Source organism: Hakea prostrata, chromosome 10 (genome assembly GCF_041222555.1).
Source record: "Hakea prostrata isolate BN-2017 chromosome 10, UWA_Hpros_2, whole genome shotgun sequence".
Taxonomy (NCBI): Eukaryota; Viridiplantae; Streptophyta; class Magnoliopsida; order Proteales; family Proteaceae; genus Hakea; species Hakea prostrata.
In genome coordinates, this window is record NC_142609.1 from 33,919,592 (window position 1) to 33,944,083 (window position 24,492).

The following is a 24,492-nucleotide window of genomic DNA, read 5'->3' on the forward strand; positions in this document are numbered from 1 at the left end:
CCTCACCTCCCATTATATGGTTCAAAACATCAGGGGAATATGTTGTTCTCCCCTACGGAATCTATTCCAAATTCAAATGGTGCTTGCCTGAAAATTTTCCCTTGGATGACACTTGTGAAAAAATCAATCTTCTTCGTTAAGCACATGGGCATTCAGAAAAAGGGACAAAAATGGTAAGATATCTACTTGTATATGTCCTCTTGTACGATTGTAACTAGACCTATAATGGATAGCCGAAATCCGTCTCCGAATTCGCATCCGTATTCGTTTAAGGATGTCCAAATCTAAAAAAAAAAATTACCGAAAAATATCCGTCATCCGTTAAACAACCGGATTCGGATTCGGATAATTGCTTATCGGATCGGATAATATCCGTAAAAAATTATCCGGATAGAGTAAAGTATTCAACATTTTTTTTTCTTCTAAAAATGGATGATAATCGGATTCAAAAGCCATTATTTGGATTCGGAAACCGATAATCGGATAATCGGAAATAAAATTTATCCGATTAGAGTAAAGTTAAACATTTTTCATCAAAAATGGATGATAATCGGATTCGGATTCCAATAATCGGTAACTGAAAATTGTAAATCGAAAATAAATAAAAAATGATAATTACCAATTGATAATCGGATAGTTTATCGGATCGGATTATTATTGGATATCAGATAAAGTTCTGGATTCGAATTTGAATGCCTTCTCTAAATTTTTGCCGAATTCATATTCGAATTCGGATAGCAATTTTGCTATTCGGATTCGGATTCGGATACTAGTGTATCCAAGCCAAATCCGAGGTATAATTGTAACCTCTCTTTCTTTCATTTATCCACCTATCAATGTGATGGATGTCATATCAATGGTGATAAGTCTCTCCATGTAGATGAATGTATGAAAGACATGTCAAACGAAAATGTAATTTAATTTATTTAATATAAACACAAATAAATTAAAAACTCAAGAGTCCAATTAGAGATTCATAACCGAAAATAAACAAATTCACTCCTTCGCCTTACGTATCACAAGTATAAAATTACAAAAGTCCAAAAGTGATCCATGCGTTTGCGTTGCGCAAACAGCTAATTGTTCAAAATAGTTTGGTGCACTAGAGTTTGGGATCTACACATTTAAGTGTAGTGCGATTAACAAGACATGAAATGTTTTCAATGCAGTTCAATTAACAACCCATGTAATGTTTTCAATGCAATGCACTATACTAGGAGTTGTCATGATTATTGGTATCCATTAATTGTTTCAATGATGTGCTTTGTAATTGATAGACTCTATGTGTCTATCTCATCTCCCAATGCTCCATCACCCCCGGTGGTTAAAATCCCCGTACACATCACACTATTTTTGTATTTTAATGTAATTGCAATAGTGTATTTCCATTTGTTGTGGCGTATATTATCAAGTACTCACATTGGATCAAATATGCTCATATTTTTCGACTAATTTCATATGGTACAATCCAGTGATGTATATCTGCTAACACCTTCATGGGACATGAGATACCATGTGACATTTATGTTGATTAAACACCTTTTGTTTTCTTTCTTTCCAAATAAACACCATGAGAGTTGTATTCAGACATAAACCATTTCTTGCTCGCTGTAAGTTGTCTGGCAAATCCTCCAACAGCAATCAACAAAGCTGGGAACTCCAGTTTTTTCATAATCCCAAGGGCGTTTCCTGTCTATTCACTCCTTCTCGGTAAAATTACAGGTCACAAATTAATATTCAAATGCGTTCACGCAAGGCAAACAGATGTGCATGACTGTAGTCACTTAATCTACACAAAGTATATGAGTTCCATATACGAGTTCTTCTGAATTTCTCGTATCCTTTTTCATGGATTATCATGTCGAAGTAACCTTTTTGGTGGATTGGCACCTCAAGGTATCCTTTGATGAACTATTAGCATCAATCCTACATTTTGTCTTTGTGGATTGAGAAAGAAGGGGGAGCCTCAAGAAGAAGATTATACCATGAGAGACACAAGGAGGTCAGCATATCTCATACAGACAACATGGATTCTTGAAAATGCAATGGAGTAAAATGTTACATTAATTTCACATCAATTATACAGCCAGCCGAACTAACTTAGTAAAATTAATTTGAACTTACTCCATTTGCAACCAAACAAAATTAAAGGGAAAGGAATTCATTTCACTTCACTTCATTTTCCTTCACTTCTTTCCCTTACTTCCCTTTCGATGCCCTTACACATCCAAAAAGAAATTTGTTGAACTTTAAGCTATAAAAGACAACAACAAAAGATCTCCCCATTTTCTAATGAGAAATTACCAGTCAAGATTAAGGTCCCTCGAGTCCATGTTGCAGCTTAAGCAATTAGTTAAGATTTGGAACGTTTGGTCTTCTTGCTTTGTGGTTCTGCACTTGCAATGAATGTTTCAGCCTTGACATTATCAGTACCATTCTGCCTACCATATTTCTTTGACTTTTCCTGCAATGGAAAATTTGAGATCAACTACGGAATTCCAATTGTAAAATTATGATTTCATGTTCTCAGGGTAAAGACAAATCCTATTTCATACTGCATTAGCATTTACACTGTAAAGAAAACCCAAGGAAATCAGGCATTTGTCACCTTTAATGACTTTGTCATGGCAGCCAAGTCATTTGCATCATCCTGAGATTTATCAGAATCCAGCTTTTTGGGCTCCTATAACATCCAGATAAGAGAAAAGTCAGATGAAGACATCATTTACTGAAAGCCGAAATGGCACCAGATTGAAGTGTATCAAACCTTGGGAGGAATGAACGCAGCTTCTCTTTTCCTTTTGTTTTCAGCTGTTTTCTCTGTCTGTTTCTCCTGCCTCTCCTGCCACTTTTTAGCTGACTTCTTTTTGTCACTTAAGAAATATTCACCACTTTCCAGTTGAAGATCAATCTGAAGAATGTCAATTTCAAGATACGATGAATATCAAACATTTAGTAGAAGGTAGAAAAAAATTCCCATCAGCGATGAACACTAAACTTGAGTAAAAGCGATGAGAACTAAAATCAAAGAAACAGCAATTTCCCATTGGCTCTCCACTAACTAAACTTTGTTAAAATCAAAGAATGGATAAAGGGAAGTTAAGAAAAACTATGCATTTACGCTACCTTACTGGGCTGTTGAGGAGGAGGAAAGGGAGTATAAGGTTTCTTCTCTTTACCCTTAACCTTCTTTCTCTTAACATTTTTCCTGGACACGAAAAAAATGTAAATGAAATGACAATGAATTCCAAAAGCATAAAAGATCAAGCAGCTGAATGAACACACAGAAAAGCACGTATGATTGCTGATGCCTCACTTCTTGAAATTGGGAAGGTATCTATCCCAGCTTTCATTTGCGAGTTCTGGATTACCTTCAAGCTCCCGTTTGATCATGAGCTCCTATTTGTCAGATAAAACAAAGGGAATAAACATGTGTACTTGGAATTTGGGAAATACTACTTGGAAACCCTAGCAGAACCGATAAAGGCAGCCAAGTCACCTTGATATGGGAATTCTTTTTACTTTTTATTTTTTATTTTGGTTTCAATCGAAGAAAATCAAACAGAACTCGTTAAACCATTACTCAGATGACAAAACCAAATATCTTATCATGTAATAGCAGTCACCTTGATGTGGTAAATTGGATGCTTTTTATTAAGCATGCAATCTTCAACAATCCTCCGAAGTTGTTTCAGACCCTTGAATGAACCCATAGCAGCAACTGTGTTCCCCTGAACATTTAGAAGCAACATGAGAAAGTCTGCTAGCCTTTTAACCATTGACAAACAGTACAACGAGAAGAAATAAAAACCTAGACGATATACCTGAACTAGAACATAACATCCAGTCAAAATCTCAATAGCCTGCACAAACACCACCGCTAAGACTTATCCCAAAAAAATCTCAATAGTGCATCAAGAAGAATTTGCAAGAACTGACAAGAAACAGAAATTTTGGAGGAACTTGACAAAGAATGTCAATTATTATGTTGAGTCATAGTAAATACCTTCAGTGTTGTTGAATCACGGCCAATAAGATTCTGCCTACGTTTAACAAATCTTTCCTGTGGAAGTTGACATTTATTAAATTCAATCCTCTTACAATAAACAAACTGTGTAACTGTCATTGGAAAAATAAATGTATCAAGGAAATGAACGCAGACAAAAGCTGAAAAAATACTCGACCTACAAGAAGAAAAAGTAGTTCTGATTACAACCCAGCAACAAATGTTAAACTCTTAAGGCTACATGATCTAATTACTTGTATATGCCATAAGTTCAATCAGCAACTCTTGATCAGGGCCAGTGCAATCAGTTTGGGTGTTAAATATGAAGTACTAAAGGTTGACTCTGTGTTCAATGTCTACTCTTTCCTTAAGCAAAATATCAAAAAATAATAATAATAATAGCTGGGAGCACAATATGTGGCAATTGCAGTCTGCAAAGCAAATGCAAGACATTTCACTAAAGAAAGGCAGCTTTTTCTTCTTTCTGAAGGCTGGGGGGAATCAGTATGAGATTTGGCAAGTCAATCGGAATGAGATTTGGCAGACACTGACCCAAAGTTCCTCTCTCACATGCCAAATGCCAGTCAAAAAGACATATTCTACATGACAAAAAAACACAATAAGGGCTTCGCATTCCCAAATGGTGCAACAATCATCCATATAATTAATACATGGCAACATAAGGGCTAATAATTGAATTTGCCCACAAAATTGCCACAACTAATCCAGATTATTTCCAAACATCCAAGGTCAGAATATCCACATCGTGCTTCCACATTACCGTGTGCAGCCACTTAACCTCAGACAGGTGGCCTCATCAGAAAACTTTTTGAATTGAGGATTTCAGTAGTAGCTAAACAAACTTCACCATCTGGTTTTCTTTTTTTCTTTTTTTTTTTTTCTTTTTTTTTAATATCCCTTCATTTCCATTTTAGAAACTGTGGTTGAAAATGCGTCTAATGTGAAAAACTATCACTGCCACAGGCAATCTCTGTTCAGTTTTCTATCTCCCGTGAGCTATGGACGTCCAAACCAATCAAGGGTTAACAAATTAGAGCACAATTGTTTACAACCATTATTTGTTTAAATCGAAGAAAATGGAAAACTTATGGAAGGAGATTTCATGATCTAGGACTGACTTGTTAACTTTCAAGGAATAAAACCGACTTAAAACAGAGACAAACAAGTAGAAAGTCACCATATGCATGGAGGCTTCAATCAGCTCTAGTATGATGAGCCAAATGACTCATAGGTCATGCGAATTAACTAAGTAGTGATGTGAACCAGGAACTGGGGTTTAGTTAATTGAATGTTACCCTAGAACCAAGCTCGCTCCAGGATCCTTTCTGAGAAGCAGCAGTTTTCTAGGGCTGAAACGCCTTCAGCAGATAGCTTTTGGGTAGGCTCTAGGTATACAACGGTTAGACTAGGGTTAGGGTAGGTTAGCCAGGCTTAGGGGTTGACAGTTGTATGTTTAACGGCTTGAAACCTTGCTCTAATTGCAGTTTTAGATCTGAATTCTAGGGTTTGATAGGAACTAGGGTTTTGAATTCTAGGGTTTGATAGGAACTAGGGTTTTGAATTCTAGGGTTCGATAGGTAGGGTTAAGGTTATAACTTAGGGTTGCATGAATCTAATTCTAATAGGGTTTATGATTTGGATAAATGGTTGAAGAGATTTAGGAATTCAAAAATTCTATGGTTAGGGTTTCTAATGAAGAAGATGGAATTTGCAGAATTTTTAAGGCTTTAGATGAAGGAAAAGGATGGGGGGGTCAGATTGACTGTAAGGGAATGGGGAAGCTAATCCAAGATTCCAAGGAGGGTGGAGGAATTGGTTTTAGGGTTTAGAAGATATAGGTGATCAAGGGTTAGCAATAAATCTGGTTTTTAAGCTTCATGGTTTCCTAAGCTGCCGCAGGTTAGTAGGTTGAAGAAGGAGAGAAAGTGAGAGAAGGGCTGGAAGACAATCCTAAGGTTGGGGTAAGGGAGGGTGATGTAACCCAGGTTCTAGGGTTTTGAGAATTGATATCAAACCCTAAAATTTGGGTTCATTCCAGGATCCTCCTTTGTGAACCAGCTATCAAACAAATAATTACCAGGAAATTCACTTGGTTGATACTATTTTAAGAGACATTTTAGGGTGTCTGCCAATCTGATATACTTTTGGGGTATTTGTGATTTTTGCTATAGATTTTGGGGAGTCCCTGAAATTTCCCTAAAAAATATATCATAACCAATTGAAAAGGAGCTCTTGAACCTTAAGAAAAAATTTAGAACCTCAAATACTGAGTATTTTAGGCCTTGTATGAGAGAACAATTCAGCAGGCAATAAGTAGAACAACACTTTATGATTATCTGAGACAGAAATTTTAGGTTTTCACTGTGAAGTTTCTAGCCATCTGTTTTATGAAAACAGTTATAGTCTTATAGAATATCTGATTAGGATGAGCACAAGACAGAGAAGTGAAGGTGGGGTAGTTGCTGACATGAGGAGCAGCCACAAATTGGAAGTTTGAAACAATAAATCTTTGAAACAATTCAACCATTGAACTATACAAAAGAAGACTTATGATTACTCATCCTGCAAAGAAATTTTAGTTTCTTGCACAAGCCCCAAATGCAACCTACAAAGTCCCATTCCAGAATTGGAGATACAAAGGACCTAGCATGATTCCCTACAGTTAGTTTCTATTACGTGAAGCATACAGTGCTTTAGATTTTAAAAATGACCGAAATTTTCAATTGTGCAAAAACAGATGAGATTTTGGTGATGTCTATGTGGATTAATTGATCCTTTGGTTAGGTTAGAAGGTGCAAGGGATCATATTTACCTTATTGAGCTCTGCAATTGCAGCAGTTAGATCATGACCACCTTTACTGATAAAATATCTTATGGCTCATAAAGAAGTTGATGTCATGTGCCAAAGAAACATGATAAACACAATGAATGAATGTATCCCTAATAATTTGGAGAGAACAGAAAAAACCAAAAGCAGATGGTCCAAGCAATTGGTAAACTCAGGATTGCGCATATGTAAATGAGCTTCTCTCAGGCAATTGTGCATACATGTATTAAGCACGCCACAATCTCACGAGGTGGCAGCTATAAACTAATATCCATCACACACCATAAAGGTATGATGTTGAATTATCAACCAAATTTAGCGAGCCCGCGAATGAAATCACCAACCCAGAAACAAACAAGGGTAGTCTTCCTCACAAGAATTCATCGATAACCATTCTGTGTCTCACCCATAACAATCTTCAATGAGGGGGGAAATTCAATCTTCAAAAACCCGAATCAAAGTTTCACGAGGAAAAACAGAGGATTAGAAAAAAGGGGGAAAAGAGAACAACTTTGGTTCAAGCTGAAGCTTCAGGTACAGTAATACAGGAAAAGTGAAAAGAAGAAAATCAGAACACAAGAGGAAAAGGGAAATCACAGTGTTCAAAGTCCATTTCCAGATTTTGATCCTGAACTTAACCATGCACATCAAATCAGAAGATGAAATCAAGGTTGCCAGAGTTTTCCCCTTTGGAGCGTTTGTTTTTAGCCCATTATATGTAACCCTGATCATAAACTTTGTCATCTTCAGACCTCCCATCTGAACCTTTACTGGTGGTTGTCTCCATTGACATCAGAACAGTTGTGTTCTTGGTATCATGAGTATATGCTGGGAAAGTACCACTGCCGACTTGCAGAGTTGTTTGAGAGAGACGATGGAGATCTCAAATGGGTTAGGGGTTGGGAAATCATCAGAGAAGCACTGCCTTCAAGCATCATCTGATGCTCCTTTTGACTGAGACCAGAGGTGAGGGCAGCCAAATCAAATTTGTAAAAGAAAGGGCCCTGCAAAACTGTGTTCACACAAGGTATGACACAGAGCTTTGACTCCTGCACTTCATGGTACAATAATCCGCCATTTGCTGTGACCTTGCATTATGCCCTGTGCTTCAGACCAATTTGAGACTCGTAGACTCGTTTGAGAGAAAAAAAAATAGAGTTCTCCAAGGGGTTTGGCATTGGGGCTTTCTTTATCAGGCACATTTTGTTCAATTTGTTTTTTAAACAAAGAAAACATGTGAGACGTTTTGCAAAAAACTGTTTCTTGAGCTGGATTTACCATCAGTCCATTTTTCTAGCACACAAAAAACAACTGGCTTACCAAAACGCATTTCAACTGTTTTCTGTTCTCACAGCTCATGAGAACAGGAACAACGTTTTTCAAGAGAGTTATCAAATGCACCCTAACTAATTAACAAGCTTGGGACTCTAACTAGGGAAACCACCTTGAATTAGGATTCCCTTTACAACTCAACAACTTACTAAAAAGGAATCTTCTAAATACCTTGCAAAATTATTTAGTAGTTATCCAAGAAGGAATCTTACTTTAAGCTTGATTCCAACTGGGACTCCCAAACATGTATAAGGACTCTTTAATAACTTGACCATGACATAACAAAATTTAAAATTAAAAATAGATCCTGACTCCTGCCAACACAGAGAAAATAACTGAACCCCCGAGACCCTAGGGAGGAGTGTGAAAATAACCAAAATAACCTCTCGGGCATTTGGCCAGCTCTGAATGCCACAGGGTCTGGGGGTTGTTTTGGGCTCAAAATTCGAGGTATTTCTGATTTGCTGACCCTGGTTACACCAGAGCAATTATTGGTATAGAGGTGGGAGACTCCCAGGATTCAGAAGGGGAATGACGGCTCGCGACGGGTGAAGGATGCTTGAGTCACAGAAACTAAATTAGGGAGGTGGCGGAAAGCTTGTGGGTGGACTAGAACAATGGGGGAATGGGCTGGGATGGAGGGTAGGGGCTGTTACGTACTTGGAATTGAGAATAGCTTACTGGAATTCAAAAACTTCTGCAAGTTCATACTACTAGAAGCTGCTGCAGGCTCCTGCTAGGGAACCCACAACTCCTGGATGCCTTCAAAATTCAATAACAACTCTATTCATGAAATCAATCTGCTGTTTACAAAGTTTGAACACTCATTTATAGCCTACTTAAAGAAATTAGGAAAGTAGACTAGGACTCCACTCAAGAAAGAAATCAAACTTGGGCTCTTCCACTCAAGAAAGAATCAAACTTGGGCTCTAATGGGAAGAGCCCAAGTTTGATTTCTTTCTTGAGTGGAGTCCTAGTCTAATTTCTTTAAGTAGGCTATAAATGAGCGTTCAAACCCTTATCACTACCACCTCCCAACTCATGCATCTTCATCTTAACCCCATCTCCTCCCCCTTATGCCCTCCGTTTTTCCTCACCATCGTCTATGGCCACAACCATTCCTCCAATCGCTCCCCTCTATGGAACGATCTCAAGAGCATCTATCCCTCAGCTTTGGGACAGCCCTGGGGTATTGGGGGTGATTTCAACATCGTCTGTTTCTCTCATGAAAGAGTTGGTGGCTCCTCGCCTGACCCAATGGCGATCGATGATTTTAACTCCTGCCTTGATGATGTAGGCCTCTCTGATCTTCGTTGGACCGGCCACCATCGGCTCTCCCTCTTTCCCTCCTTTTCTTCTTTTTCCCCTCCTTCCCTATCCGATCATTCTCCTTGTCATCTCCGTATCACCAATCCCCTCTCTTTTGGGCCCAAACCTTTCAAATTCCTCAACATGTGGACTTCCAACCCTTCCTTTCTCCCTACTGTCCAATATGCCTGGAACCAACCAGTCTTCTACCATTCCCTTCCTCTTATTGCTCTTGCTCGGAAGCTCAAAAACACCAAATATGCACTCCAATCCTAGAACTCCTTTGTTTTCGATAACATTCCCTCCCACCTCTCCTCCTGTCGTTCGGAGCTCTCTAGGGTCCAAAACCTTCTTCTTTCTAACCCTAGTAACTCCCTGCTAGCAAACGAGGAAAAATCTCTTTCCCTGGATCTCTCCTCCCTCACCTCCCAAGAAGAAAGCTTTATCCGTCAAAAAGCTAGGATTAAATGGCTTGAGCTTGGGGACGCTAACACTGCATATTTTCACCGCTCCCTAAAAGCCCACCATAACTTCAATTCCATTCGTTGGCTCCTCTCTGGGAACGGTACCTAGATCTATGATCCCCCTAGCATCAAGGCGGAAGTCAGATCCTTCTTTTCCCACCTTCTTTCTCCCCCATCTCTCCTTAATCGCCCCCCCTTTCCCGCATGCCCTTCTCAACAAATTTGTTGACCCCACATCCCTTGCTTTCCTCTGTTCCATTCCCTCTACGGAGGAAATCATCTCAACCATTCGATCCCCATAAGTCCAATAAAGCTCCCGGCCTTGGTGGGTTTAGTATGGGGTTCTTCTTGGCTTCCTAGGATTTCATTTTGGATGATCTTATCCATGGCATCCGAAGTTTCTTCCTTAACCCTTCCCAACTCTCCCCCATTAACCATACATTCATCTGCCTCATCCCTAAAAAGCCCGGAGCCACTTCCCTCACAAATTTTCGTCCTATTTCTCTCTATAACCTTCTCTACAAATTCATCGCCAAAGTCTTGGCAGATCAGCTCAAGCGAGTCATTCCCTCCCTGGTCAGTCCTAACCAATCCGCCTTCATCTCTGGGCGTAGCATCTCGGATAATATCCTCCTTTGTGCAGAAATTGTGTGCGGGTTTGACCGTGCTAACCATTCCCCGGCTGCTCTTCTTAAGGTTAACCTCCACAAAGCCTTCGATTCTATTCACTGGGACTTCATTTGTGAAGTTCTTTCTGCAATGGGTTTTCCTCCTCCTTTTGTCCAATGGGTTGAGGTTTGCATCTCCTCCCCCCATTTCTCTATCCTTACCAATGGCTCCCCGAATGGATACTTCTCTTCCCGTGTGAGCATTCGCCAAGGCTGCCCCCTTTCCCCTTATCTTTTCACCTTGGCTCTTGAGGTCCTCTCCCGCCTTCTCCAATCCAAAACTGACCAACTCCTAATCTCCCCCATCCCTAAATGCAAATCCCTAAACCTCCCTCATCTCGCTTTCGCGGATGATCTCATGATCTTTGCCAAAGCTGACCATTCTTCAATTTCCTCCATCACGGATGCCCTATCCTCCTTTGAGGCCCTCTCTGGTCTTCGGGACAATTTGGACAAGTCTACCCTATTCCTTTCCGGTGTTTCTGACTCTGTCCGATCCTCTCTTCTCCTCCTCTCGGGTTCAGGCTAGGTTCCTTCCCTATCACCTACCTCGGCCTCCCCCTAATCCCAGGTCGTCTCACCTGCCATCATTGCTCTCCCGTGCTCAACAACATTAGGAAAAAAACCTCGGGCTCCAACTGCTCCTAACCCCATACTCTCCGGTCTTCTCCCCCTGGTGGACGAAAGGCAAGCTTCTCTCCTTTGCTGGTCGAGTGATTCTTATCCACTCTGTTCTTCAATCTTCCTACCTCTACTGGTGTAGAATCTTTTACATCCCTAGAAGCCACCCCCAAAAAAGAAAAACTAAATATGGGAGGCTCCCCCCTCCCCCCCCGGCGGCTTCTTCTTGGACTTCGTGTTGATTAGTTTTTCAGAGCTGCATCACAAAACTTGAACACTGGAGCGGCCCATAACTGTGGAAAACTGCCTTGAAATTTAGTCCCTCCAACACAATCAAGTAAATATTTTAAACTAGGGACCATAAAGGGGATCCAATACCTCCTCCACCCCCTGATGCAACCCCAATTTAATGAGGGCCACTTCTTCCAAGATCTTTTAATAGAACTCATATGGGACCGAAAAAGGGTTTCTTGAAACTTTGGTCATGGAATATGGGGTTCTTTGTGATATGGACTGTAATGGGATGATTTTGTAGGGGAAAGGTTAAGTCAAGGTTTTGTGGTTAACAACCATACATTCTAAAATGACATTTAGGACCTCAAGGATAAGGGTGTCAATTGCGTACCGAAACCATTTAACCACGCTGTCTAAAACCGCACCGTACCATACCGTTCAAAATTGGGGCGGCAAGGACCAAAACCGAATTTCTTCGGTACGGTTCCGGTTTTAGGTACTCATACTGTCGGTACGTGTCGAAACCGTACCGATAATTGGTACCATACCAAATTAAGAGATATAAATTGTAATTTTACAATTAAAACACTTAACCTTTTCCCTATCCCTAATTCCCTATTTCAATTTTTCGTTTCATCATTCACTCATCTTCTTAGATTTACTTGTTTTGTCTCTATTAATTAGATTTATTTGCTTTATCTATGTTAATTTCAAATTATATTGATTGGTTGATCACAATTTCATTAGAATCTTAATGAATTAATCACAAAAGTGGCATAAGTTCATTCGTATAAAAATTGTACCGCATTAGATACCGTGTTTAAACCGTTTTCCCGTACCGATTTTATACCGAAACCGTACCGAACCGTTTTTGTAAATACCGAAACCGTACCGTACCATTTAAATTCGGTACGGTACGGTTCTGGTTTTCGGTATTCAAAGTTGGTACCGTCACCGAATTACCGAAACCATACCGATGGACACCCTTACTCAAGGATACGTAGACCATCCCATGGGAGGTACGGGATAAATTCCTTGACACAAGAAACTAGGGTTCATAGGTGTCAAAACGGGTTGACAAATGGAGAGACTACAATAGAGGCAATGACGTAAAGGTATTATCCCCAAGTATCGTGGGGGTTCGGATGGCTAGACAGATAAGTGTTCTTGTTTTAGGGGTTTGAGGGAGTACAAAAATTCAAGAAAAATATTTATGTCTTGAGATCGGACAATTAGAATGGGTCCAACTAGGATCTAAGGTCACTTGGGGGGGGTTATGTTTTTCCTGTTTTCTGCCGGGCGGGGGAGGGGGCCAGAATCATGTACCTAAAGTTTGGAACAGATAACGGTTGGGACTCTGGAAAAGTCCAAAAGTAAAACAAAAATTCAAGAAAATTAAAAAAGGAAAAGGATGACGTGAAAAAAGGGAATGGAGTGTAGGCTGCCAAGTACCTAGATGGAGCCTTGAGGATGGAATACTTAGATGGAGAATAAAGGTCGAACTCCAATCCTCAGCCAGTCACAAGTGTGTAGGCTTGATTTCACCAAGAACCTTCCTAGGGTTTGGATCTTCAAACTAATCAACAGAACCATAACTTCTAATACTTGGGATCTTCAAACTAATTGACAGAACCAATCACTAACACATACATAAAGTGCCGAAGGGGAGCTTTCATTCCACATTCAATTCTTCTCTCTAATGAATTGGGCATAACTATCATTAACTTAAGCAAGCAATATAAACTACTTTGTACTTAGCCTAGGCACTAACTTTTAAGCCAACAGAGAAGACTCATGACCACACAAACATATTAAACAAAGGCCCACATCCATATGTATCAACCTTAGGTTGATTTCATGATAGTTACCCTGGATGACAAGTTGGCAATTAGTTTTGTAATCCCTCCCTTTGTTCTTTAAATTTTTTTAACACAGCTAGAAAGCACTGTAGTTTTCTGATGTAAATGCCTAGAAAAACTAAGAGACATTTTCTAACGAACCCAGCAGTCCAGTACTGCAGCTATTGCCATGTAAGTGCTGACAAACACTCAGCTTTTTTTAACTTTCTATTACCCACCTCTTCCTGTATCCAACAGGAATTACATTCACCCAAGAAGAATTTTAAAAGCAATTCAATAAAGTATAGAAATATTTTCGATACATAGGTTATATACATCAAGACAATTCTTCTTGTATGGACACCACAAGGTCAAAAAAGATACAGAGATTACATTGCAACCAATTAAGAGGGTGTCAGATTTACCTTGTTGTGAACTAGGCCGCCAATTTTTATAATGTCACATTGCATCTCATCGTTCAGTATCTTGATCGCCTACCAAGTCAAGGCATGGCATTAGAACTGGGTACTTGTATTAGAAGGCCAACCACAAATAATTGTGTCCAACGAACAGAAAATCAGCATTCTCTCTCTCAAATAATTATGTGTAACAAACAGAAAATTGGTAGTCTAACTGTAAACGCTTCACATGGAAAATTTTCAACCACTGAAAATTTAACCCAAATAAAAGATAACGGCTTTTAATCTCCATTTCATGTGGTCAAAATATTCTATGAAGTATGGGAGAAACAGAAATGATAAATTAACAAGTATACCTGAGGTGCAGGAACACTTCTTGATAAAAGCTTTATGAGGTCCCTAGCTTTTACAATGATATATGGATCCTTTGTCTTCCGGGTTGTTGAGACAGTCATGGATCCTTCAACCTGAGCAAGTAAAGAAACTACAATTAATCAAACATAACACATAACATATAATACAGTATACGATATCTAATATCTATGCAAACAAAGCAATGTAACGGAGGTTATTGATATCTGAGTCCAAACAGCTCAAGCAACTGAATAAAATATCTTCTGAATGCTTTCAGAGTCACATTAAATTGGTCATATGTTGATATAACTTTGCCAAGCATCCAATGCCACCTATAACATCTGTCAGTTACATGAAAGACAGTCTGGTCTCTTCAAAAATGTCCTCCAACCCCCTTTCCCCAAATTCCATCATAAAACCATGAGAACTCTAAATTTCAGATTTCACAAAACCAAACCTAATTTCAAGAATTCGAGTTTGGTTCTTTTTAAATACTGGAAGATCTGGCTCCTAGTTGATCTCCTACAATCTAGGACTACATAAGGAGGTGGAATCAAAAATCCCGCTCAAATGAGCAAATTCATTTAGTAACTGTTTTTTTATATCCATCATCCATATTTGGATGGGAACTCAAAGAGGGGATTGATGAGACATCCAAAGGATCAAATGTTTTGGAGAACTAGGCATTAGCAATGTCTTCTACAGTTCTACCACAGGCCTTACGGCTTGTTCTTCGACTTTTTTGCTCCTGTCCCCTCTTCTTGAGAATACTTTTACATGCATTTCTGAGAATGAATATGTATTCAACCAACAATGGCCAAATACAAAACAGATCATTTTTAAAGGAATTTTTTGTGGTTTTTTTGTTTTGGGGGAGTGGGGACTGAACTTACCAAATTGAGTTCACCTGAAATACCATGTCCTTTCAAAGCACCTTTCACGTTAGGCCATACTTCTTGCAAGTATTTTTCTGTAGGAAAAAAAAAAGCGAAGGAAAATGTAAAACAACTTACAACTAAAAAACAAATAATGCACCTGTTTTAAAAAAGGCAGAGAGTAATTTTGCCATTATAGACTGAACATACTAGAACTGGAGACTAAGTAGCATTTTGAGAGAAAAGAAATACATATACAATTTAAAAGAAATGCGAAGAAAACAACATTGTATAAGCACTACCAAGCTTCTTATGAACTTTAACAGACTATTTTGGCTCCATCAGATAAGTTAACAAAGTTCCCTTTGTGAAACTTCAGACTCCTGTCCACTCCAACTCAGAAGGCATGGTTGCAATTGATTAAAGATTAAAATACAGCCCTGTAGGAAAGACTAAAGAACAGAAAGAACTAAAATAAATATTAAAAAATCCATCAGACCCCACAAGCAAACACATACCATTCCAAGATGTTCCCTGAATCCCTAGTTTACCTAGATATCAGCCATCTAATCAGTTTCCACTGAATCCTGCATTTATATTGGAAAGAAGATGCTGGATGGGTAATGCAACAAAGAATGCGCAAAAGGGTCAAATGGGCTTCACTAAATTTTAGCTCATGGGAGGTTCTATAGAAATTAAGCTCATTATTTTTTGGGTTTATCAATGTACTGAGCCTAATGTATAAGACCCTAAAGCGGGGGTAATGATGATACATGGATTTAATATCTGATTTAGGGTTTGAGTTAGTGTAGGATACTTAATTCTTAGATTGAATTTTTTTTTTTTTTTTCGATTTTATACCTTATTGGGTCTTCTGGAGTGACTGAAGTTTTAGGAGGTCTGTATATATGTAATGCATCCCCCCCCCCCTTTTATTCTCTCTATCTCTTATACATTTTTTCCTCGTTACTTGAATTTTCTAACAAGATCAAATCTTCTTATCAGCAATTCAACCTATTTTTCTCTTCTAAAACTACAAGTGAAATCATTCCCCCCCCCCCCCAAATTCTTCTTCTAACCTTCTAATTTACCAACCCTAGGTTTCTTTTCATTATTTTTCTTGAATTTTCGTACTCCCTAAGCAACCCAAATTTCAAATTTCGATCTACACCAATCTAACAGTAAAAACCATCCCCAACTTTAGGGATCATCCCCATATATCATTACTTAACTCCTCTCCAAGTTTCATATCATACCAGTAGCTTTTCGTTTCAAATCTCAAGAACCTAGGTCATCCATCAATACACCCCATTACTCTAAAATCTCTCCAAAACTATACAATCTAAGTTCTCATGTATCCCAATAAACTACCTCAAAATCTTAAAACCCTAAACCTTACTTTATGAGCTGATATCCTATAAAGCTGGCACCTTGTTGAACTTCTTCAATTTAGTGCTACACCAATGGGTCTAAAACAGTGAGCACAGCAATTGGCTTCCCCAATGGATGTCCCCATCCTTACAAAATTATTCAAATATAACTCTATTGTGACATGCAGAATCCCTTAGGCCTAAACACATCTTCACTCCTACCTTCATCATTATCAACCCAGCTCTTTCAAGTCTCTCTTCATCATTTAAAAGGTATGACTAGATACTGTTAATGAAAAGGTTTGATACCAATTCAAAACAACTCTACCTAGGGAGCCCACCCCTTTCCTTGCCACCAATTTTGAAAATTGAAACTTCATCCCAAAAAAAATTCATTAATTAGCAACCCTTACAGATGTAAGTGTTAGGGTTTAGGAATTTTGGGACAACAAGAATTTTTTTTTTTTTGGGGGGGGGGGGCTTGTGGTTCTATACAGAAGAGGGGATTCTGATGGAGAGGTTGAGAGAGATGAAAATTAGGGTTTTAGGGAAGAAGGGGGGGGAGAAGATACACGTAACAACCTAACTTGTTACTTACCAAGTCTAGAAGGGCTCTGATGGAGATGGAGGCAGTTCTGCCGAAAGAGAAATCCTTCAATCTGAAACCGTAGATGCTTTACTCAACACCTTGATCTTGCTGCAACAATCTTTTAGTAATTGTATTCTCAAATTTGTGTTTTGTTATAAGCATAGGCTGGCTATTTATAGCCTTTAACAATGACTCTTCTAGAAGTACTTAACATCCAAATAGAAATCAAATAGGCCTTCTACTTTTAAAGACTCCTTATCTCAACCTAGACTGACTCAAATAATAATTTAAAAACAGAATTGAACTCTTAACGAACTCCTAATTATAATTATATGCAGCTGGGCTCGAATAGGACTGCCAGAATTCCCAAACTACCCCAGGTAACGAACTGTGCTTCTTATGCAGCTGGCCTGCAGGCCTAGGGCTTCTTTGGGTCATTGGGCTCCTCTTGGGGTATCGGTGATCTATATCAAATCATGAGCATGGAATTCAATTGAGAACATGAGCATATTCAAACAAGACCAATTACTACTTTGCTTTTCAGCAGAATTGACATATTTTAAGAATCGGGTTTCCCGAATCCAAATTCCCTAAAGTTAGGCAACTTACTGATGCAATCTTAACTGAAAAAAAAAATTATAGATATGTTTCAACATATAGCTAAACCCAGATAGTCTGGAAAATGGAATAGAAACTTATAATTTGAGAGCAGAAATGAAAGCACATGGAAATATATGGCTACCTCTGTATTGAGGAAACAATGTCGAGAAGGAACTAACTTCAAGCAGTCCACCGTTGTTCCATGAGGGATCAAACTTCTCAATCTTCCAATGATCAATGCTTGGATCATCCCACGGCTTCGGTTTATCGTGTTTCCCCTTGTGCTTCATTTTTGGCTTCTCCTCAACACCATTGTCGTGGGAGTCCACACTGTCTAAATCACCCATTCCCTAAAATCCAGACAGTCACTACAACTTGGCCAAGCAGACCATAGTAAGTTCATGAACAGCAGTAAAACAGGTTAAGATATATGGAGCAATCAAGTGAACCTGACAGGAATAATACTTTCCAAAATCCAACTAATAAAATGTGTACAGCAATGAAAAGGCACATGTTTTCATGTGTTTTATGGCAGTTCTGTAAACAAAATTAAAGACCTATATTAACTATGTACCAGACTCGTATATCCCCTTCTACCAAAACAAGAAACAAAAAAAAAGGGGAAAAGAAATGTATATCACCCAAGAAACAAAATGATAGGGCGTGAATAATGATTTTATTGAGAGGAAGTTTCACAAGTGAATAGTGACACTAACAAAAATCTCAGAGTATAACAAGAATCTCAAACACCAGTACAGAAAAAAGGGGGGAAAGGAGGAATTTGTTTTTAGAAGTGGAGAGATGAAGCAGGGATGAAAGAAAAATGCAAACATAACAACAAATGATTATTTTTCACAGAAAAAGTGCAGCTGACTGAACCGAGTCACCTAGCAGTGCGAAAGTGGAGAGACCTGGGTAAAACTACCCCAGAATCCAGATGACCTGAGAAGAAAAGCAACTGAAAAAGAAAAGAAAAAAGGGAGGGGGTGGGAAGTTAGCAAACCATGAATACATGCTACTTCTCGCTCTCTACTAGTAGTCTAGGAACAACAGAGAGAGGCAATATATTTTGCTTGGGCCTGCTAAAAAACAACTAAACATGATGGGGGTAATAAATGTCTTCCATGAGTAGGAATTAGAACACTGAAAACAGAAATTTGATACAACACTGCAGCTTATTCATTTGAATTCAAGCCTTCTGATAAAGTGCATACAGGATAGAGGCCCTGGCTGACTCAATGGAGGAGGAGGAGAAGAAAATGGTGCAACAGAACAGAGGCTTTTCAGGGACAAGAGCAATGAATCACCTCCGCCATGCTGCAATCACCAATAGACCCCTACAATTTGCTGTCTCAGTCACCAGCAGCCACGAAAATAATCCTGGAATGGGAACCGGAGTACCGGACAACAAGGGGACAAGATTGGGGTTACAAAATTCAACTCCAAGTGATCTGACAGTTTATAATTAAGATGCGGGATATGACTATAAATATAGGTTTCCTATTTTACACTTCTGTCATTATATTTTCTAAGCATTACCAAGGTTAGGAACACTCCATCAGTGTTTGCTGCCAGTCCCAAGCCCAGGTAGAGCAGGAAGGTTAGTGGGTGAGGTCGGCAGCCGGAACTAAAAAAAATCTAACCAAATTCTTTTACATGGATTCAACCTTATTGATCAAAGAAGAGATGGGAAACTTATTTCTCTAGTATATTAAACAAGCATACATAAAGTTGCTATGATTAATTACATCATTCACTATGGACCCAACTTTCGAACATATATACGGAGAATTTCGATGTCCAAAGTAAAAGAAGCTTTAAGGTGTATGAAAGTAGGCAAGGCACAAGGTCCCAATGAAATCCCAAAAAAAAGTATGGAAGAGCTTAGGAACCTACGGGCTAGCTTGGCTGAACAAGTTGTTTAGTAAGATTATAAGCACAAGGAAATACAAGATGAATGGAGGAGAAGCATCGTGATTCCAATTTACGGAAATAAAGGAGATATTCAAAGTTGTAATAATTATAGAGGCATCAAACTGATGAGTCATACTATGAGATTATCGGAAAGAATAATTGAAATCCGTTTGAGACAAAGTAACAAACCACGATGACCAACTTGGCTCTAAGCTAGAAAGAACTATAATGGAAACCATTTAATTTACTAGGAAGCTTACGGTAAGGTATAGAGAGTGTACCAAAAATCTTCATATGGTCTTTATTGACCTAGAAAAGCTTATGATAGAGTCCCTAGTGCGTTGATTTGGCAAGTACTAGAAAAAATAAATGTCGCAAGTAAATATTTGGACATAATTAAGGATATATATGATGGTTCAGTGATAAGTGCAAGAATGGTGAGGTGGGCATGATAATGAATTCTCAATTACAATAAGTTACATCAAGGATTAGCTTTAAGCCCATATTGATTTGCACTTATAATTGATGAATTAATCACTTAACCAAAGCACTCAAGATGAGGTCCCTTGGTGTAAGCTTTTTACTAAAGATATTGTATTGATAGATGATGAGACACAAGTAGGGATTAATACTAAGTTATAATCATGGAGAGCAATTTTGGAGTCAAAAGGTTTTAAACTAAGTAGAACGAAGATAGGATATTTGTAACTTTTCTTGATCGGGCGGATGATGAGGTGTTGAAACTTGATGATAAGAAGATTCCTCAAAGTCATTGTTTTAGGTATCTTAGTTCAATCATAAATTATTTTAAAAATAAAAAAATAAAAAATGAGTGATATAAAAGATGATGTTTCCCAAATAATTAAAATATGGTAGATGAAGTGGAGAGGTGTGATCAAAGTCTTGAGTGATCGACATAATCCTTTAAAATTCAAAATAAAATTCTATAGGACTATCATTCAATTGGCTATAATATATAACGCAGAGTGTTGGGCTGTTAAAAAGCATCATATAAATAAATTTAGTATGGCAAAAATGAGGATGCTAAGATGGATGAGTGGAAAAACAAGAAAAGATAAAATAAGGAATGATCATATTATAGCTGATCTAGGAGTAGCTTCAATAAGTGATAAGGTATGAGAAAGTCATTTGAGGTGGCACGGTTACGTTCAACGGAGGCCTATAAATGCCCCTATATGGAGAAGTGATATAATCCAACTTGAAAGAATTAGAGAGACTTAAGATAACCTTAAGAGAAGTAATGAGAAATGATGTGCATAGCTTAGGCTTTATATCTAGCACGGCCTTAAGTAGAGCTGATTGGAAGGGAAGAATCCATTTAGTTGGGACAAGGCTTGTTGTTGTTGTACATTACCAGGGTTAAGGTTACACTTTTGCAAGAGACTATGAGCAAGTTTTGAAGTATCATGTATCCGTGATGTATCAGTCAGGTGATTTTAAGAGAGGTTTCACTTCATATCGCATCATATCATAGATACATATCAATGGGTGTGGCACTAAATAGAAATTATCAAAGTATGTAAGGAAATGGTCTAATTCAAACATTAAATAATAGCTATAGATAATAATCATTCTATCATGCACCTATTAGTCAGACATGTGTAATTCATAACCACCAAGAAGAAATGAAACCTCTTTAGATCAAATTTTATTCATTATACTTTTAAAAGATCTTATTCTAAACAAACACATTCATTCAAGTTCAATGACAAGTAAAAGAAACCAAGATTGTAATAATGTACACTTCAGCTATGTCTTTTTTTTTCTTTTTTTTTTTTAATATGAGAAGAAAAATACATATAACGCCAACAAAAAGACATTACAGTAATCCATAAGGTTCCTAGCATATTGTAGCATTTGTTGACTGGGCATATAGCTGCCTTTTTTATTCAAAGCAGAAATGGAGCTTTTCAAGTAATTAGCCATCTTTTAGATTTTCCTCTCCTTTGGTAACATGTAGTGACTAAATGATAACTTTTCAGTAGATAAATGACACAAACTTGTTTTACACAATCAATCTGGATTTCTACCTCTCGAACCACATTACTCTTTGAAAGCCTAAATTCAGGATTGTGGAAACACTTCCCAGGTAATCAAGGACAGTAACTAGTGCCCTGCAAAAATACTACCTTTGTATTCTCCACTACCCTACACATGGACAAACCAATCAACTATTGGTCCAATTGGTTTTAGTCCCTAGTTGGTTTCTATACTCGTATATTATAATCAAATGTCCCTTTGTTATTGGTTTTCAAAAACCAGTAAATTCACCATACCAATTGATGGACTCAAACAGGAAAAAAGAATCACAATAAAATTCAAAAATAATAAACATTAAGTTCCACAGATTCCTGTAGATAGTATTATACCATATTACTTTGCATTCTAATTTCCTAATTACGTTTGAGACCGCAAACCACCAACCAAAGAACAAAAAATTACAACCGAACTGACAAAACTAAGATAATATTTCAAATAATGCAGAGATATATTTCTGCAATTTAAAGTCTCACATGAAGACCTCTAGGAGGAAGCCCTGAAATGAGCTTCGGTCCTTGAACGCTGGAGATAGCTCTGACAAGCAGGAAGAGTAGGCAGTGGGATAGCAAGAGGAGGAGGAAGAAAAAGCAGAATGGAATGGGGTCAAGGAGAAGAAGAACAGAGGAGGAGGCTACTACTTACTACGCTAGGAGAAGTCACCGCTACAACAGCTGAAAACGAGGGTACTACCCTGCAGCTCGTAGCGAAAGAGGGCGACAGAGACCGAGAGAGTTTTTTTTTTTTTGGCCAACAAGAGAAAGAGACCAAGAGAGTTGGGGGTTGTATGGCAATGATTCTATGCCAAATTTCCCAATTCGTCACAGAATCATCTTTTATGCTTCTATGCCGAATTGGGAAAATTTGGCACAGAATCTGTACTAAAATCTTGTATGGTTGGACACATATGGGCACGTTTCTCTAGCAATATTGGCAAGAATCTTGTATGATATGTACAAAGTCAGGGTACAAAATGGGCATGTTTTTCTCTTTTTTTTTAATAAAATAATTAAAAAAGATAAATACACATCAGTTGATACACAATTGCTCACATAAAATCAGGTGGCATTATAATGTTTCAAGTGATTGGTGGGAGTCTCGTTGTTGCTGCAATTAGAGTCCTTGTGTGAAGAAATTCTTTTATTCAATTATATGAAGCCCTCAATCCCTTCTCAACCCCAACCCCACAAGAAAAAAAGAAACTGTAGGGAAGCTGGAAAGCAGTCTGCTGTTTTGGACAGACTGCTTTCCAGCTTCCCTACCTATTAAAATATTTTATTTCTTTTCTTCATTGCTACCTTAAGCCCAACCACCCCTTCATGAGAGCCATTCAAGCGACAAGAACTACATAGAAAACATGAACAAGCATACACAACACATTTCATGAACAAGCATGATAGTGGAAATTTCAATGTGATTCATATATTTCATACTAGGTCTTCAATGGCTTCCAGCAATGCCTTATTTTGCAATTTCAAATCACCCACACTCACAAAGACTGATTTATTAACATAGCTAGTGGCGCTGACAGCAATATTAATGGTAACAGCAATATGACTTTGAAGACTCTGGTAACTGCAGTTAAGTGTTTTTTACACATCCCATCAGAACAGTCCAGTGAAACTCTATTTGGAGATGTTTCCAGTGGTTCATAGCATTTTGTTCTTTAGGCAAAACAATATACACTTACGAAAGAGGCTAATTCATTCAATTTAACCACTTTTGAGCAAATAATAAAGCAGAAATAACAGAACTTTTCCTATAGGCTATTGTGCTAGTTTTTGAACTGTCGAGATCAGATTGTTTAAAGTTCTGAGCACTAGAATTAGTGGGCAAAGCATGCACATCCAAACATGCTTATGTAGTTCTAACAATTGTGTTTAAAATTCAAGACTTCATAATCGAGCAGGAAATCAATACTAGAACCTGGCCAGAGTTCAAAAGAAATAGAATTTGAACCAAAACTTTTAGAATGAGAAACGGTTGAGGCTCAAGGTTTTTCAGCAGCAAAGAAGTATGGAATGTTGGACTTCATCGGATGGCGGTGTGTCAATTATTATGCAGAGCATGTCAATACTATGCATTTCATTACTTTCCAATAAATAATAACCAGAGACAGAAGAAAACCGCGAAACTATTCTGCAAATTTTTGTACGACTCCATAGACACCGTGTGCTGGTAGAGAAGAAGAAGAAAGAACTTTTTTTTAAAATGGGAGAAACAAGCAATCCACAACCCCAGGTTCCAATTGCTCAAAATTCTTAGGTAAAAATACTTACAGACTACATTTTGTAAAGAATAAACTCAGATTACGAAGATGAGAAAAACCTGAGTGGGCTACCACAGAAGAAGAAGAAGGTACCTGGTGGCAGTGAGATTTCCGGAATGTCGACGGAGAGTAGAGTCCGGCTGAAGTGGCGAACGAGAGTGCAGTCACGCTGGAGCTTTTCTTCCTTCAGTTGTACTGAAGATTTATCTTTCCGAAACTAGAAAATAAGACTTTAGCAAAGAGTCGATTGCAGAGATCAGAGAGTTGAGCGAGACCAGAGACAGATGAGAGACCAGAGAGGCGAGAGAGACGTTCCTTGAGCACAGAGTCGAGAGAGTTGAGAGAGACGAGAGAGATGCTCGCAGATTAGGGCTGTTGTAAGAGATGAGTTGGTTTTACATCGACAACCCTGAGTTCCGTAAACGGTTGTATTTGGCCCGCACTTTTGAAGAGAAATTGCTTCCAAATTGGAGCTTAACTAGTGCAAACAATTTGCGTGCCAAACTTCTGCTTCACACACTTTTGTTGGAAAAGCACACAAATTTCAGACGGTTTATTATACAAGATTTTTATGACTTCAATGCCAAAATAAACAAATAGCACAAAATAAGTGTGTCAAAATCGTTTCCACACAACCCCTTGAGTTCCGCCAAACCCTTAATCCACTTTGTCTCACGGTCCATTCAATATTTTCCTCTCAATCAGCCCACCCGTATCATGTGGGC

At 38.3% G+C, this 24,492-nt stretch overlaps 1 protein-coding gene across 3 annotated transcripts; it reads right to left on the reverse strand.

Moving 5' to 3' along the window:
- Positions 1–1,819: 1,819 nt before the first annotated feature.
- On the reverse strand, positions 1,820–24,292 carry LOC149002596 (RNA-binding KH domain-containing protein). Of its 3 annotated transcripts, none has more exons than XM_089136374.1 (13): positions 23,861–24,292; positions 17,669–17,876; positions 14,986–15,062; positions 14,095–14,205; positions 13,745–13,813; positions 4,007–4,063; positions 3,825–3,863; positions 3,627–3,731; positions 3,317–3,399; positions 3,127–3,208; positions 2,768–2,911; positions 2,609–2,683; positions 1,820–2,464 (listed from the first exon to the last, which is right to left on the reverse strand). In XM_089136374.1, the coding sequence occupies exons 2-13, from the start codon at positions 17,871–17,873 to the stop codon at positions 2,354–2,356; spliced, it is 1,158 nt and encodes a 385-aa protein (XP_088992500.1). In that variant the 5' UTR covers positions 17,874–17,876; positions 23,861–24,292; the 3' UTR covers positions 1,820–2,353. The 3 variants fall into 3 exon arrangements, with proteins under 3 accessions (XP_088992500.1, XP_088992499.1, XP_088992498.1); XM_089136373.1 differs by having other exon boundaries at positions 17,669–17,900; XM_089136372.1 differs by having other exon boundaries at positions 1,821–2,464; positions 17,669–17,894.
- Between the last annotated feature and the right edge of the window lie 200 nt (positions 24,293–24,492).

What these genes read in the sequence shown, in the direction of transcription:
- LOC149002596 (XM_089136374.1), bottom strand. Translation starts at nt 17,873, where the DNA reads ATGGGTGATTTAGACAGTGTGGACTCCCACGACAATGGTGTTGAGGAG. An exon ending in GAAGTGTTCCTGCACCTCAG is followed by an intron (nt 13,814 to 14,094) that starts GTATACTTGTTA and finishes TTGACTTGGTAG; the next exon opens with GCGATCAAGATACTGAACGA. An exon ending in CTGCGTTCATTCCTCCCAAG is followed by an intron (nt 2,684 to 2,767) that starts GTTTGATACACT and finishes TGGATGTTATAG; the next exon opens with GAGCCCAAAAAGCTGGATTC.